Source organism: Corapipo altera, unplaced genomic scaffold (genome assembly GCF_003945725.1).
Source record: "Corapipo altera isolate COAL_440 unplaced genomic scaffold, ASM394572v1 45, whole genome shotgun sequence".
Taxonomy (NCBI): Eukaryota; Metazoa; Chordata; class Aves; order Passeriformes; family Pipridae; genus Corapipo; species Corapipo altera.
In genome coordinates this window covers 15892239-15906568 of record NW_020884877.1, presented here as the reverse complement: position 1 = coordinate 15906568, position 14330 = coordinate 15892239, and the positions used below count along the sequence as shown (strand labels likewise).

The 14330-nt window shown below is 35.7% G+C and overlaps 1 protein-coding gene across 4 annotated transcripts in view; it reads right to left on the bottom strand.

Annotated features, from left to right (window-relative positions):
• TTC21B (tetratricopeptide repeat domain 21B) overlaps window positions 1-13583 on the bottom strand; it is a 35115-nt gene extending 21532 nt beyond the window's left edge. For 2 of the 4 annotated variants that reach the window (XR_003526571.1, XM_027636677.1), the window contains exons 1-13: window positions 13457-13583; window positions 13134-13263; window positions 12092-12202; window positions 11257-11423; window positions 8883-9005; window positions 7290-7447; window positions 6812-6896; window positions 5270-5368; window positions 4507-4699; window positions 3500-3597; window positions 2831-3031; window positions 1888-2017; window positions 1291-1448 (exon numbers count right to left, since the gene is read on the bottom strand). Coding sequence is in view for 3 of the 4 variants with exons in the window: in XM_027636677.1 (XP_027492478.1) it covers window positions 1291-1448; window positions 1888-2017; window positions 2831-3031; window positions 3500-3597; window positions 4507-4699; window positions 5270-5368; window positions 6812-6896; window positions 7290-7447; window positions 8883-9005; window positions 11257-11423; window positions 12092-12202; window positions 13134-13263; window positions 13457-13537 (1734 nt within the window). In the remaining variant the exon portion in view is untranslated. Of the gene's footprint in view, window positions 1-1290; window positions 1449-1887; window positions 2018-2830; window positions 3032-3499; window positions 3598-4506; window positions 4700-5269; window positions 5369-6811; window positions 6897-7289; window positions 7448-8882; window positions 9006-11256; window positions 11459-12091; window positions 12203-13133; window positions 13264-13456 lie in introns of those variants that run through there. The other 2 variants (XM_027636679.1, XM_027636678.1) reach the window with 2 other exon arrangements.
• Between the last annotated feature and the right edge of the window lie 747 nt (window positions 13584-14330).

The window sequence follows — 14330 nt, the reverse complement described above, 5'->3', positions numbered from 1 at the left end:
ATTTTACTTTATATATAGTATTCAAACCCCTTGCAAGTCTTTTTTTTAAAGATTGACCTTCATTCCTTTTTTTCTTCAAATACATACAATTTCTATTTCACTAAATTTACTTTTGAAAAGAATGTTCAGAGTATGCAAACTAGCAATAGAGTAAGTCTTCAATTAAAAAAGAAAAACTATTATATGATGAGACTTTGGGACAGAAAAACATTACCTGCAGTTTTACTTTAAATTAGACTGAATTTTAAGGGATTCCAAGTATCTCCCACACTGCTGTTTATCAGGCTATTAATTAAAAGACTTATATAATCATTATTTAGCACAAGTCCTGCCTGCCATTTCTCCACCTTCATAAAACATACTTCACATGAAAAGAAAGTGTCTGCAAGGGAAATATAACTGTGTATGAAGTGGCAAGCACCTCAGTGTCTCCCAGCTAGGTATTAGTCTTCAGGTTTCTTATATCACTTGGAGGAAGAAACTAAGAGGAGAACATATTTGTGAGGAAATGGTAGTTTGTCACTTTTCAGCTAAGGAGTCTCAAGAGACTTGGCACAACTCTGACTTAATGGGTGGTGTGTAAAGTGTTTTCAACTCTATGTTAATCCTACATAAAGTTCCACTGATGTAAACAAATCAAAAATCCCACACTGCAACGTATTAGCCCATGCAATAAAACTGGTGAGGACCACTGCAAAATAGTAATGTTTTTTAATACAGTGCTCAATTTACAAAATTTGCTCCTGAGGGGACAGAAAAAAATGCACAAAGATGTGACATTAATGGAAGACAGTATAGTACATGGCTACTCTTTTAATACTTAGAGTGCTTAAAGCATCAGGAATTGTCAAGAGGTAACTACAGACCCCTTCTGATCCCCTCATGTATCTGTGCATATTTTCATTAGCAACTGTACATCTGTGCAAAAAGCCAGGAAACAATACTGGATGACTCTTCAAGTTCTTCTATGTTGGCTTCTAAAGACTGTTGCAAGGTTAGTCTGAAATGACAAATTCTGTTTATATAGTTTTAATATTTAAGATTTCAGGAAAAGCTGCCATTTCTTTCTTTTGTATTTCAAAGCAATTTCAGCATGTTGTAATACGGTATTAGCTTTGTCTTTATAGTCATTTCTTTGATAAATATTCAGATACCACATTCATATAAACATTTAGATATTAAATTTGTAGTGGAAGTCATAAAAAGTTCAGTTGAAACTTATTAGATCCAAACCCATACAATTCAGATGACTGATTGAATAAAATGGTTTCATTCTTTTGTTCAACTCACCTCAAAATTGTAACTTAGACAAAGTTCCAAGGACTGAGAACATAGTTTAGTATTGTTTTGAGCCAAATACACCTGGGCCATCAGTAAGTGTGCATCTGCATAAGAAGGATTCCTTTCTAGACAGTAACGTAGATTACTATAGGCTGCTTCAATATCCCCTAGGAAGTTAAAAAAGGAAAAGCAAAAAACAGTTGACATGAAATGCAGAGGTTAAATACAAAACATTTATTATTTACTGACTTCTTTTTAAATAAATGTCAGCATTTAATGATTAAACTCATATACAAAGTATTATGTGGCTATGATGTGAAATCAAAAGCAGGTCAAAGGAACGATATTTTCCCATTGTTCCATCTGTAAGTCATCCAAAAAGTGAACTTTTTGGGAAGAAATAGATAAAAAAATACTGTATTTATGTGTCTGCACAATTAGGATACCCTCATATAAATTACAAAAAAGGCAAATGCAAATATTCTTCACTTAGCTGTAACACAGTGTTCTGAAGTGAAAGAAAAATATTCATTAAATGTGAGAAATTATTTTTTTATCTTTAATAAACTATAGAGGTGGATAACTAACCACTCACATAACTATTACCTGACAAGTACTTCACTTTTGCAATTAAAAAGACAGCTTGTTGAAGACCAGGCACAGTTTTCACAATAGTTTCAAGAACAGAAGTACAGTGCTTGAGAAGTGGTGAAGGAGACTGACCAGGACTTGCAGGCTAGGAGTAAAAAACAACAAATATCATACTGATGTTTTAGACTTTCAAATATTATAATTTTATTACAGATGGTGGGATGATAACAATGGAAAGCTACTTGTTTGTCTGTTAAGATTTTAAAACTCTACATAAACAAATTTATGGAAAGGTTCTATAATTAGGCTAGAAATCCAGTAATGACAGAATGACAAAAGTTATTTCAGAAGAATAATCCATTTAAGGAAGATACTATTTAAAGAAATTTTAAATGTGTTTCCTCTGCTTTAAAGATGTCAGGTCCTCATTCAATTTATTAGGTTCTATGTGCCTTTGTTCCCAAAACTAGCACAAAATTCAGTCAGAAAATTAACCGCCTAAGTAATATAAAAAGGCAATATTCCACTGATTTTTACCAACACAAAAAATGAACAGAAATGAAGAAAGAACATATGTATATTGAAAAGATATCCTAAGCAAGCAAAAATATTTCATGAATAGGGTTCAGTGTGAACACCATAGTTTCACGAGATACCTCTATTCACTGTATTGTTAGAGTTTCTTAAGAGATACTAAGAAAGTAGAAATATACACACAGAGTGCATTAAATAAATATTCCCAAGTTTCCTCAGCTGTCATTATTGCAACTTGCTCACATCACAAGAGATGTATTTTTATCATTACTTTGATTAAATAGTGGTATAATACCTTAAAACACACTCTTACTTCAAATAAATTCACATTTTAAGAGGAAAAATTTCCTATATTTTTGCTTCCTGATTAACTGGTCTCAAAACGAAATAATTCCCATTTTCAGACAGATCTACAGCTACTTACCTGTGCTGGGCAAAAATTAAGGTATTCTCTCATAATTTCTAGCAAGAAATCAGGGTTTAGTTTTTCAAAATATTCCACACCAAGAGGAAATCCATGCAAAGATGAAAAGTGAGTATCCAGAACATCATTCAATAAGGCAATAACTTCTTCTTGTCTCTTATGTTTTTTCATAGCTAGGACTGCACGCAAGAAAGATAATTCCTGCAGGAAAAAAAACCAAAACAACCAAACATTCTCCATATTCCAGATACATTCACCTGTTATTCATAAAATACTAAAAAATTATTAATGTTAGCCATTCCTTCTTTATATTTTGGAATACTGTAAAGACATTTAGTATATTCACTGTTAAGGGCACTGATGATTATGATATCGATTCATTCCTTTAATTTGTGCAAGACCCTCTAAATTTGTCTGAGCACAAAATACTGAAAATAATTAATATCTCCCTGACATTTCAAATTTATCTTCAGAGATAAAGCATTGTTGGAAAGCAAACAGACTTGCATTGCAAAGTTAGGGAACACATTACTTAGACAGGGAGAAAAACTGAAACTTAGATTTAACAGTACTCCATTACGAGTGATTGAAATACAGAACATGTAATAGCTAGTAGACCACAGCTCAGATTGTAATCAAAGTATTTTAATGAAGAAAGATCTCTCCTACCCCAGATTTCCCAATAGACTGTTGAATTTCATTAAGAAACTCCAACTGCTGCTCTGCGTCTTCTAATTGTCCTTGTATTAGCTGACAGCGAATGATTCCTGTAACATATTTAAAGACTTTATTGCCAATTCATCTTCCTAGTCAAGCATATGCTTTGTATGCCAGAATTAACTTTTTCTCTCCTCAACCTCTTCATAAAGCAGTGACATGAGAAGAAAGAATGGATCAAGACTTATGATAATGCAAATTTTACATACCTAGAAAAACCTAAGGGAGATGATACATGATTGATACATTAATATATGCAGTGCTATAAAGCAGCTTGAAATAGTAAATCTTCAACTGGTTCTAGACTAAGCAGAAGAACCACAACGTTTAGCTTCTAAATTCAGAATCAGTACAAGAAGGAAATCAAAATAAAAACACACACAAACCACTCCTACCATCTAAATTTTTCATACTGTTTAAGGCAATGGCATAATCAACGGGAAGAAAATACAGGGGAAAACCTGCCAAGCAAATATGACATATTTTACCTTCCATTTTCTTGATAGCAGTGGGACTTTTTATAAAGTGGTTTGTTTTTTTCACGTAACATGCATCTAAAGTATGATGTTTTGACTATGTTTTTCAATCTAATTTGGACACAAATGTAGATATGGACAGCTTATTCTATCAACTGCCCTTGATTTTTTAATTTTTGTAGTGCCTAAGAGTTCTTCAGTTTCTAGGCACTACAGAAATAAAATAAAAAAATAAATAAAATACAGACACATGTCTGTTCCTACCATTACTTTGAGAGTTCTGTTAGAAAAGATCCACTTTTCAAAAAGTAACACCAAAAGACATATCCAGTGAGGAAAAACTGTTGCTACAGAGAAGACAGCACAACATGAATCTGCAAGTACAGCCCAGTGCTGTTCTAATAGTTATAGATTTTCCTAGCAGCAGTAGTAGGAAAACTTGATCAAAAAAGCATTTCAGTAAAATAAAGTATAAGACCTTACCAGTTAGTGCAGAAACACTTGTTTCATCAAGTGTCATAGCAGTCTTGTACCATTTTAAAGCTTCCTTCACTTTCTCTTGTAAAATCATTTGGTAGCCAAGTTCAGTAGCAAATTCTGCATTGTCAGATTCCAAATCAAATGCTCTTTCAACTAAGGTTTTTGTATGTTGAAGGATGAGCTGGTTCCGGCCACACTAATGGTAAAAACAATCTTTAAACCTTAAGCTTTTCTTAGTTTTCAGATTCAATTAGAAAAACACACCGAACATACTGTGGCAGTTGAGACAACATCATCTCATACAAAAATAATATAATCTGTAGTAATTCTATGAGAATAGTGACATTAAAGTGGGATGGATTCAAACATAAATATACAATGCTATACAACAAAGAATAGTAGATAGTTGCTTTGAATGCTTCCTTACCAGCATTTCTGATAAATACAGAGACTAAAGAAACCTTCAGTTTCAAGGCTATGGCATTAACCTTGTCATTTTCCTACATAAAGAACATCATTGGTAGACATCTGAATATTTTCATTGCAAACCTGTTTCTAATTTAAAAGCAGGCAGTAAAACCATTTTTGGAATGAGATGGCTTCGGTATTGTAATTCATCCTGAATGTGGTTACCAAAGGCTACATGAGTTAATCTATTTCATTTGTCTGCAATCTTCTACTTTTTAGTAGACATTTAACATCTGCCTACCAGAAAATAAAACAAAAACCAGGATATATAGATAGTTGCATACAATAACATACTCACTGTTCTACTGAAAGCTAAAGCCATTTTACAGAAGAGCTGAGAATTATGTGGTTCTAACCTATCCAGTGCTTTAATTAGGTCTCCCAGTCTTGCCGAAGCCTTGGAGAGAAAGAATTAACAGATTAGGACAATTGAAGAATTTTCACTAAAAACTACTCACATTTTTACTATGGAATAATATCTTGACATTTAAATTCAGAGGTTTTCATGGCTAGGAGTTAAGAGTTTAGAATTCCTAAGAAAATACTCTGGAGTAGTAAAGTAACAATAAAGCAGAGTCCCATAAAGCAAGACAGTTCAAGGAATCTGATCTGTGAATCCTTTTTGGGCTTCAGTGTGATACGGACACACATGCTCAAAAATGAAGCACTTCCAGATGCTCAGACTTTTCACATCAGTTTCTCAAAACATCTAAGGTGATTTTCTGGGCTTACAATAATCAGGTACACAGAATTTTTTAATATGATTTTAGATGCAGGCACCTGAAACATGTTTAAACCTAATCAGGCCTTTAAATTTTTCCCTAGACTTGGCTCTTAGTTACATGTGACATTTTACCCCAGAATCTTTAGTTTACAATCCACTATGTCCTGCAAGTTTCCTTCCTGGACAGATTCACTGGAGTCATCAATTCTTAATTTTTCTCCACATCTCCCATGACTGTGCTTATGTAAAACTTAAATTTGATTATAGATAGACAAATGAGTGAGTTCTTGAAATAACTAAAAATATGTTAAACAACCTAAAATACCTTTTCTTCTAGAACTTGAAAACTCCTACAACACACTGAAAACAATTTTTTTGCTAAATCTCCATGTAAATTATACCAGTGTTTTTGCATAACGAGAAAAAAAATTGAATGTTTTTCTGGTGACAATTTAGACCATGTATTTTAAAATTTCCAGAAAAATGGCACAAGCACAGTATGTACAAAATACATACATATGGCCGTGTGCAAAAAAAGAAAAAGGATCTTGCAAGTAGAAGGAAGTTATGTAGAATTCTTAGAGTTGAAAAAAACAAACAGTAATTGTCAAAATACAGTGAACAAAACACTGGGTATAGAGTCTAACATCAGAGACTGTTGATAACTAACTGTGACCTGCTTCCAAAAATCTGTTACTACAAGACCTCATTATTTCCTTTATTTCGATTCATAAAATACTTAAAAATAATGGAAGACTTGCAATAACTTATGAACTTATCAGAAGGGCATTTAAACAAAAAAAAGCTTGCTTTGATTCAAATCAACATGATTCAATTAACTGTCTAGTGGAGACTTCTGTTTGACTTTATACCTGTTTTCTGGAAAGATGGGGTTAAAAATTTTCTTTTCTTTGGCATCCAGAAAACACCTCAAGAATAAGTTAGAGCAGCCATTCAAGTCAGAATAGGTGAATATACTCCTTCTGCAGATAAGAAGTGTAGCACAGGACCAGACAAAAGTATATGAGGAGAAGACATAAAGACAATAGTGCATGTGGCATCTAGTCCCTACAAAAGCTGTGTTGTGCTCAACATTCTGCTAATAAGAAGACTCACCTCAGTTATATTTCCTTCCCTGCACAGATAATGCAGGGCCTCCATTCTTATGGCTTCTAAATTGAGGGCATCTTTCTGCAACAGTCTAAAGCCAAACAAAATGTGAATGTGAAGAAACCAAAACAAAACCTTTGCTCAATCATCTATTTTATCCTAAAATGAGAACAGATAACTTGTATTGTGTAGTCATTTTCATCATGGCTCTCAACCAAAAGCACAGCTCTTACTCCATGCCTATCTAAAGAAAGGCCTTCTTCCATCCCAAATGGATTCACGTATTGATGTAGTATCCTCACAGAATTGCAAGGCTGGGTTCTAATAAAACCTAATTTACTCAACATTTATTTTTAAAAAACTGATTTAACTAATTCAGATTCATTAAAAATGAATGGAAACCTATCCACTTTTGTTTCTAAGAGTCCTTAGAGTGTAAACACGGCAAGAAAACAATTTAGTGGCGTGCTACTTCATACTCAACCTGTGTGCTGTTTCAACCGTCTGCTCCCAGTCCTGCAAGGCTAATTGTAGCTTCATTTTCTTTATGAAAGCAGGAATGAAGTTTGGGAAGTTTGCAATTATCTGGTTCACAATTTCCAGAGCCCCTGAATAATTCTGCCGCACCTCAAAATACTGTGCCTAATGGAAGGAAGGGAAGCCATATCAACAACCTGTACACTCACACAGGTGAGAAGATTCTTTCATACAGAAACCAGGAAAAAGAGCTAGTGAGAGAAAAATCTTTCCTTACATAATAGCTTTACCTCAATATCCACCACAACTAGACATAGTGCACCAATCCAACAGCAAAAGATGATGTGTAAAGCCTGGTGTGTGTGTGGTGAGCACTCTGTAATAAAGCTCATTGCAGCATTCACAACTTACTAGTCAGTTGCAAGCAAGAAAAAGACAGACGTAGGTGAAGCATAAAATTGTTTTATTAGTTTTCAAACAACTTTGTATAGTGTCTCACAATTTTAGGATATTTAACACAACCCACTAATGAAATACCTTTTCAAGCCCTGAGATATGTACCTTCTAAAAACCCACACTCAGCAAGGAACTGCTGTTGTTGTTAGAATTAACAATTTTTAAACTGTAAAGTGATTTACAGAGTGCTCTAAATACAAAACTACTTCATGTCAAGTATCACAGTTTTAAATTAATTCAAGTAGAAATCAGGACTTCAACCCTGGTTTGTTTAGATGCTTTAAATTTACTTACCATGTTCCATTTGTGCCATTTTATTTCATCTTTTTAAGACAGAAATGGTTCAAACACAGTAGTTTCTGAGAGGTAATCTCTTAAGCCCTAGAAAGATAGCTGTCTGTCTAAAACCTAATTGCAGTAACTAAATTTCACATATACTGTTAATCTAATTCAATGGTCCACATGCAGCCAAACACACACCTGACTAGATACCATTGTGCACGCTCTCCTGAACTTTATCCTTTTAATATTCATTGAACAATTTCTTTGTGCATTTAGCTTTAGAATACAAAGCAAACATTATGTCAATGAGTAACAATGTCTGTGATATAAACAAACCAACATGGTCTGAAACAGAAAAACATGTGAAGAAGACAATTCATACCACTCCTTTAAGGAAATATAATCAAAATAAATGCTTGAAACAGACTAATGACAACTAAAAACACTGTAGTGTTCACAAAAGAGCACACTACAGTGTTTAACTACTACTTTTTTGCCATGGCTAACAGCAATTCTGTAACATGCATAGGTGTCCCATGCAAAAAAGAAGAGATCACACATATTTTTACATTTTCAGGTGATTTGAAACCTCATTTTGTACATACAAATACATGAATAGAAAGGTTTTCTTGTGTACATAGTAAAGCCATAACCTCAATATACATTTAGACTGACTGTATTTAATCTATACCTTTCTTTTTTACACTGGTGTCTAACGCACCCTGAAGTACCTCTATGATCTGAGCTGTATTTCTATACCTTGGACAAGCTCACTATAGACAACTCTTCTCAGAATCTCTCTAATCACTCTGCAAAACTAATATGACATTCAGGAAGAGTTAAAATCGTGAAGCAAACTTACTTTACCAAGCAGTGCAAAAACATCATTGCCCTCCTGTAGTGCTTCATCAAAGTATTTCACAGCTTTTTTAATATGAGTTTCCTTCCCACAGGTGAGATCAAGCCATGCTTTCAAAATTAACCCCTGTAAACAAAACATAAATTGGAATTCTTCATTAAATAGGCGGTAAAAAAATTATACTAGATACAATAAGCAGAAGTGACTTAAATATAAAACAGGACTTAAGAGTATCTATGTAAATTACTTAGAATATATATAATTATAACCAGTTTACAGCATAATCTAAAATGTTAGTAATTCATTCAAGCATTAAATTAAACAAATAGTGTATTTACTTACAGGATTAAAAAAGCCACCAATGGCACTGAACTAGTCTAACATGCTCAGCAGACAGAACAAAACCTCACAGAAGTGACCACATTAGACAGAATATTTTCTGCAAACATTTCTGTGCAATGTTTACTTAAGATTTTGCTTATATAAGACACAGAGAAACATATGGGTGCTGAAAAAAAGTGAGAAACTTGGTGTTTTTCTTCTACTTTCTGATTAATAAGAAAAACTGGTGTATGAAGGTCAAAAATCTTCAACAATATTATTAAAAAAAATTTAAAAATAGAACTTCTAAAGGTGAAATGTGGCTTTTCACTGAAGAAATTATTACTTGTAATTATGAATTTTATTTCTCTTATGTGTTCCAGACATTAACCGTAGCTTAAGCAAATCAAATCTATTTTGAATTCCTGAATTATTTAACCAAATTATAACTGCCATCAAAACAAAAATTTAAAATATAAAATATCACTAGCTCTCTGGTATCTTAAAGAAATGAGTCTTGTATTTAAAACTCAAAGGTTAGCAGAAGAGACATTTTGTAACTGCTGATAATCAGGGTCATGATTTTGTTATGTAACACAAACTGTCTGAACTTCATATACTGAAGCATTTTTTTAAAGAAAGGCAGGTATCATACTCCTATACAAGGAGTACACAGAGTATCTTATCAAAACAAACTGTATATACTAAGCAAATCATATTTCACCAAGTTTAAGCACCCTGAACAACCTCTAAAAAAATCTGAAGTACATATAACTCTGTATTGTCAAACTAGAAAAAGAGATAAGCATAACTGAAAGTAAAAAAAAAGGAAAACTATTTTTTCTATATATTTAAATACTAATGTACTTATTCATCTATATGCAGGTGCCTATAAAAAAATAAATTACCTATTTTGAATATTATTAAATACTTCAGCTGGAAATATTTCCTACTAAGCAACATTCCCAAATTCTTAAAAACAAAAACCAACTACTATGACTTCAATAAGCAGTCATAAATACTGCTATTTCACCAAAATGACGTGTCCTTAGTCTTCTTAAAAATTAACATATAAATGCTTTGTGGTGTCCTTAATTATTTCTTCATTATAAATTATTTCTTAATTAGTATAAATTAGTCAGTAATTTAAAATAACTACCAACTGTAATTAATAATCGGTGTTAGTTGAAAAGCTAAGCCATTACTTAATTCATAATGTAATGTCAGAAATTAATGTTTAGAATAGTTGCAGATTTCTAACCCATGTAATATTATATCAACCATAAAACTATAAATTACAAATTGAGCAATGTACTGAACCACACAGTGGGACAACTCACAAACAGCTTTTGTGTTTAATACTAGTGTCCTAAGAGAACAATTATGCATTCAGTTCTGACAGCTCTGCCTCAAAGATGTTGGACTACAAAAACTTCCCAATTTTTTGCGTTTCTCTGCTTGAGCTAAAGCTGATACCTCCTTAAAAAGAAAAAACAGTAAGTTTTCACAAACCTCTTTAGAGATTAAAGATTCTAGGGAATTTTGATGTCTGTATATAAATGCAGAAGACATTGCTACATATAACACTTATAGAGATTTCTAAAAAAAACAACCAGTAGAACCCTAGGCAAATGTACCCTTTAACAACTGCTGAAAATTTAAATCCCCAATCCTCTGGGTATTTTAGAATCTTCAGATTCAAAACAGATGTCTCCCTCTAGTGAGATTATCACGCTTATTTTTTTGCTAGGAATTATGATACTCAGTGTCAAGCAACAACACTGGTTTAAGTGGGTATTTATTTCCATTTATTAAGTGATTTTTTTTTTCCATTTATTAAGCCATTATTTATTATTTACTAAGTGAAAACAAATACTTGGTGGAGAAAAAAAATTATCATGGGAACTTACTCAGCTGTGTCAGATGAATTTATGACATTAATTAAGAAAGTACTAGAACAGAAAATAGTTAACCTTCAAACAGCATTAATGGAATAAGTCAAGCTTCACAGCACACATGGCCCTATCAATATTTTACATATGTAGAAAACAGTTACCTCTTTACCACCACCAGAAATTTTGATCATTCTATCAACATATTCCCGGGCTTTGTCCTCACGACCAAGATGCCACAAAAACAAGCCAGCATAGTAGAGAGCCTTCTGTCCTGCTGTTTTACGTTGCTCCTTCAGTTTTGCATCCAACTCTAGAATAGCATCTCGATCTGAAAAGGTTTTATTCAGAGCTCTTGTTGATAGCCTCTCAAAATATTACAAAAGAGCAGCACATAAGCCAAGATCCTCCAAAGCAAATACTGTTTTCTTTATTGTACATCGATAAACACAAAGGCAATCCCTCCCAACTAAAAATATTTATCAGTTACAGACGGAAAAGGCAGAGGAGGGTTCCCATCATCATGGCTCATGGGAAGAGGAAGTCCCAGTTTTCAGACTGGAGAAAGGAATACCAAGGTTCACAAAATTCTTTTTCTCAATTTGTATGGTCAGGGTAACTTGAAAGATAAAAATGGCATGGCTTTAAAGATTTCTTAAATTGCAGTTCTGCTCAAAAGTACCAGTATCAGACATGAGTGAACAAGAATCACAAGAAACTTGATTCAGTATTGTTTCCCTCAAAGATTTGTTCATCATGGCGGACAAGTCAGACTTGTGTGTGTGTGTGTTTTATTTTAACGTTCACTCTTACTCTTCAGAGTTCTGTGGTTTGGTTTTTGTTTACCATCTTGTAAGTGTCACTCAATTCAGTAAGAAATCCTATGTCAGACACAAAGATGGAGTATATCTTTTTAAATTAGACAGAATTAGCCTACAACTCTCAGGCCTTCATACAGAGCTGTTTAAAACATGAAGCAGCATGTTTTAGTGAGCATACCTGGGTTAGGGCTCTTTTTATGAGCATAAATCAGAGCCATCATTGTACAAAGTGACACCTCCTGTCTGTTTTTAAGAGACTCCAACTGTCGAATACCCTCTTGGACATCACCTAGTGAAAACAATTGCAGAATAAGGTATAAAGCTTCTCAACATCAAACATCAAACTGACTTAAATTTTCCTCTCTATTTTTAATTCCACGCTTTTGTTCATTATTCACAGATCCGCTTTCACTTCTCTGTGCAAGTCTTTCAAACAGACACAAGAAAGAAAATAGCACCTCAATGCAGAGAACTTGAAAGGAGTTATGTGCTAGTTCTGCCAACTGCCATAAAGATGAAAATCATATTTATTATTTACTTCATATGGGGCATTGAGCAGCTCTTTTTGTTCTCATTTCTTTATATAGCCAGGATTTTTGCTCTGTTTGTGTGAATATTTTGAACATCAATAAGATAGACAATATCTTCAAAAATTATATGATTGTAACACAAATAAAAAACATCAGGGAGTTTGGGAACAGATACACTACCTCAAAATCAACAAACCTTCCTAGACCCTGCTACAGCCCTCTGCCACTTTGGGTTATTTGTTTATATTCTGCAACATCCTTGAAATACAAATACAGCTAAATAAACATATCAGAACAGTTTAATGTACACAAAGATTACCCCAATAGGTATTAGCTATCAGCTCCCCCAAGGCAGAGAATACAACAGAATTAGATACAGCTGCTTTGAAGGGAAGAGCTATTAGCTGGGACACAGGAATGACTTTGTTATCGAATGCTGTATGCGTTTGGGTAGAGCTCAAATTCCCTTCAGGGAATCCATTTACCTGTCCCATGTTCATGTAACCATTAAAAAGAAAAATACTCCGTATTTTTCACTTTGGCACTATGTGATCTAGATCACTTTCATCCATACTGGAAAGGAACGGTGACAGATCACGATACACTGGTGATTTCCTCAACACGGAAAACAGATTCCCTGGGCAGTTGACTAAAGACCGAGTTCTGTGAGGCGAGGACGAGCAGCATTACCTGCCCTAAGCGCGCCGTAGGCCCGGTAGAAGAGCAGCACGGGGTCGCTGCCCAGCCGCCCGAGCGCCTCGTCCGCCGCGGCCCGGACATGCTGGAATTGCCCCTCCTGGCAGTAGTAATTGAGCAGCGCCTGCGGGGGGAGCGGCCGCGGGTCACTCGTGCGATCGCTTCACCCGGGACGGCCCCGGGGACACCGCGCCGGCCGACCGCCCCGCCTCGTCCCGCCCCCTCGCCCTCCTGCCCCGGCCCCACCGGGCCGTCCCCGCTCCATCCCTCATTCCCAGCCGCTCCTTCCTCTTGGGCGGGGCGGCGGCGGCGCCCACCTGCTGCACCTCGGCGTCCATGGTTGCTACCCAGCGGCACGGCGGGGGGGCTGCGGAAGGGCGGGGGCAGCGCTCTGCCATTGGCCTGGACGGGAAGGAGGCGGGAGAGGCACGGGAAGGAAAACTTGTGGAGGACGGCGGAATGCGGCTATTGCGCCCCCTGTCGGCGGGTGGGCGGTGCCTCCGGCTGTCCCTCAGGAGGGGTCACAGCCGGAATGCCGAGTGGGAGCTTCGGGAATTCGTTTGTTTTCTTGCTTCTTGGCTGAGCGTACGACTAAGTGGCCCACCCTCCATAGGTTTCATAATGTGACTCAACTCTGAGCACTTCGAGTTACGTGACACTTCTCTTAGAAATGAAACAGCAACAGGATAAAATCCGATATAGAAAGGTCGCTTTTACCTCATCCCCCTTTCGTTCCTCCTGGAGAATTACAGAGGTGCAAAGGCTAGCAAAATTCAGATTTTCCTCTGGAGGTGAAAGCGTCCTCAGCCATAATTTCTAGACATCAGGAACAAAAATTGCTGAACAGCGTTTCTTTGGAACGGGTGCGCCTTCCGTCCGACAGGAAAGCCGTCAGGAATGCCACCCAGCACAGGGCAGAACCCACCCTGCACTGAGTCTGTACGAGAAGCTGATTGACTCTTCCGGCAGAGAGCGCTCAGAGTGAGCTGTCCTAGCAAGTCCACCCCACGTGGACTCCTCCATGACACACTTCCCAGCATCAGGAAGGAGACAAAGCAGCACCGTGTAAACATATTTGGGTTTTCTTGTTAGCCAAGACAATTCTCTGAATTTTCTGTTTAAGTTATGTTTGACTTGTTCTGAAGCAACATTTTGGCTTCTGTAACGCTTAAAACCTAAAAGTGGCATGAG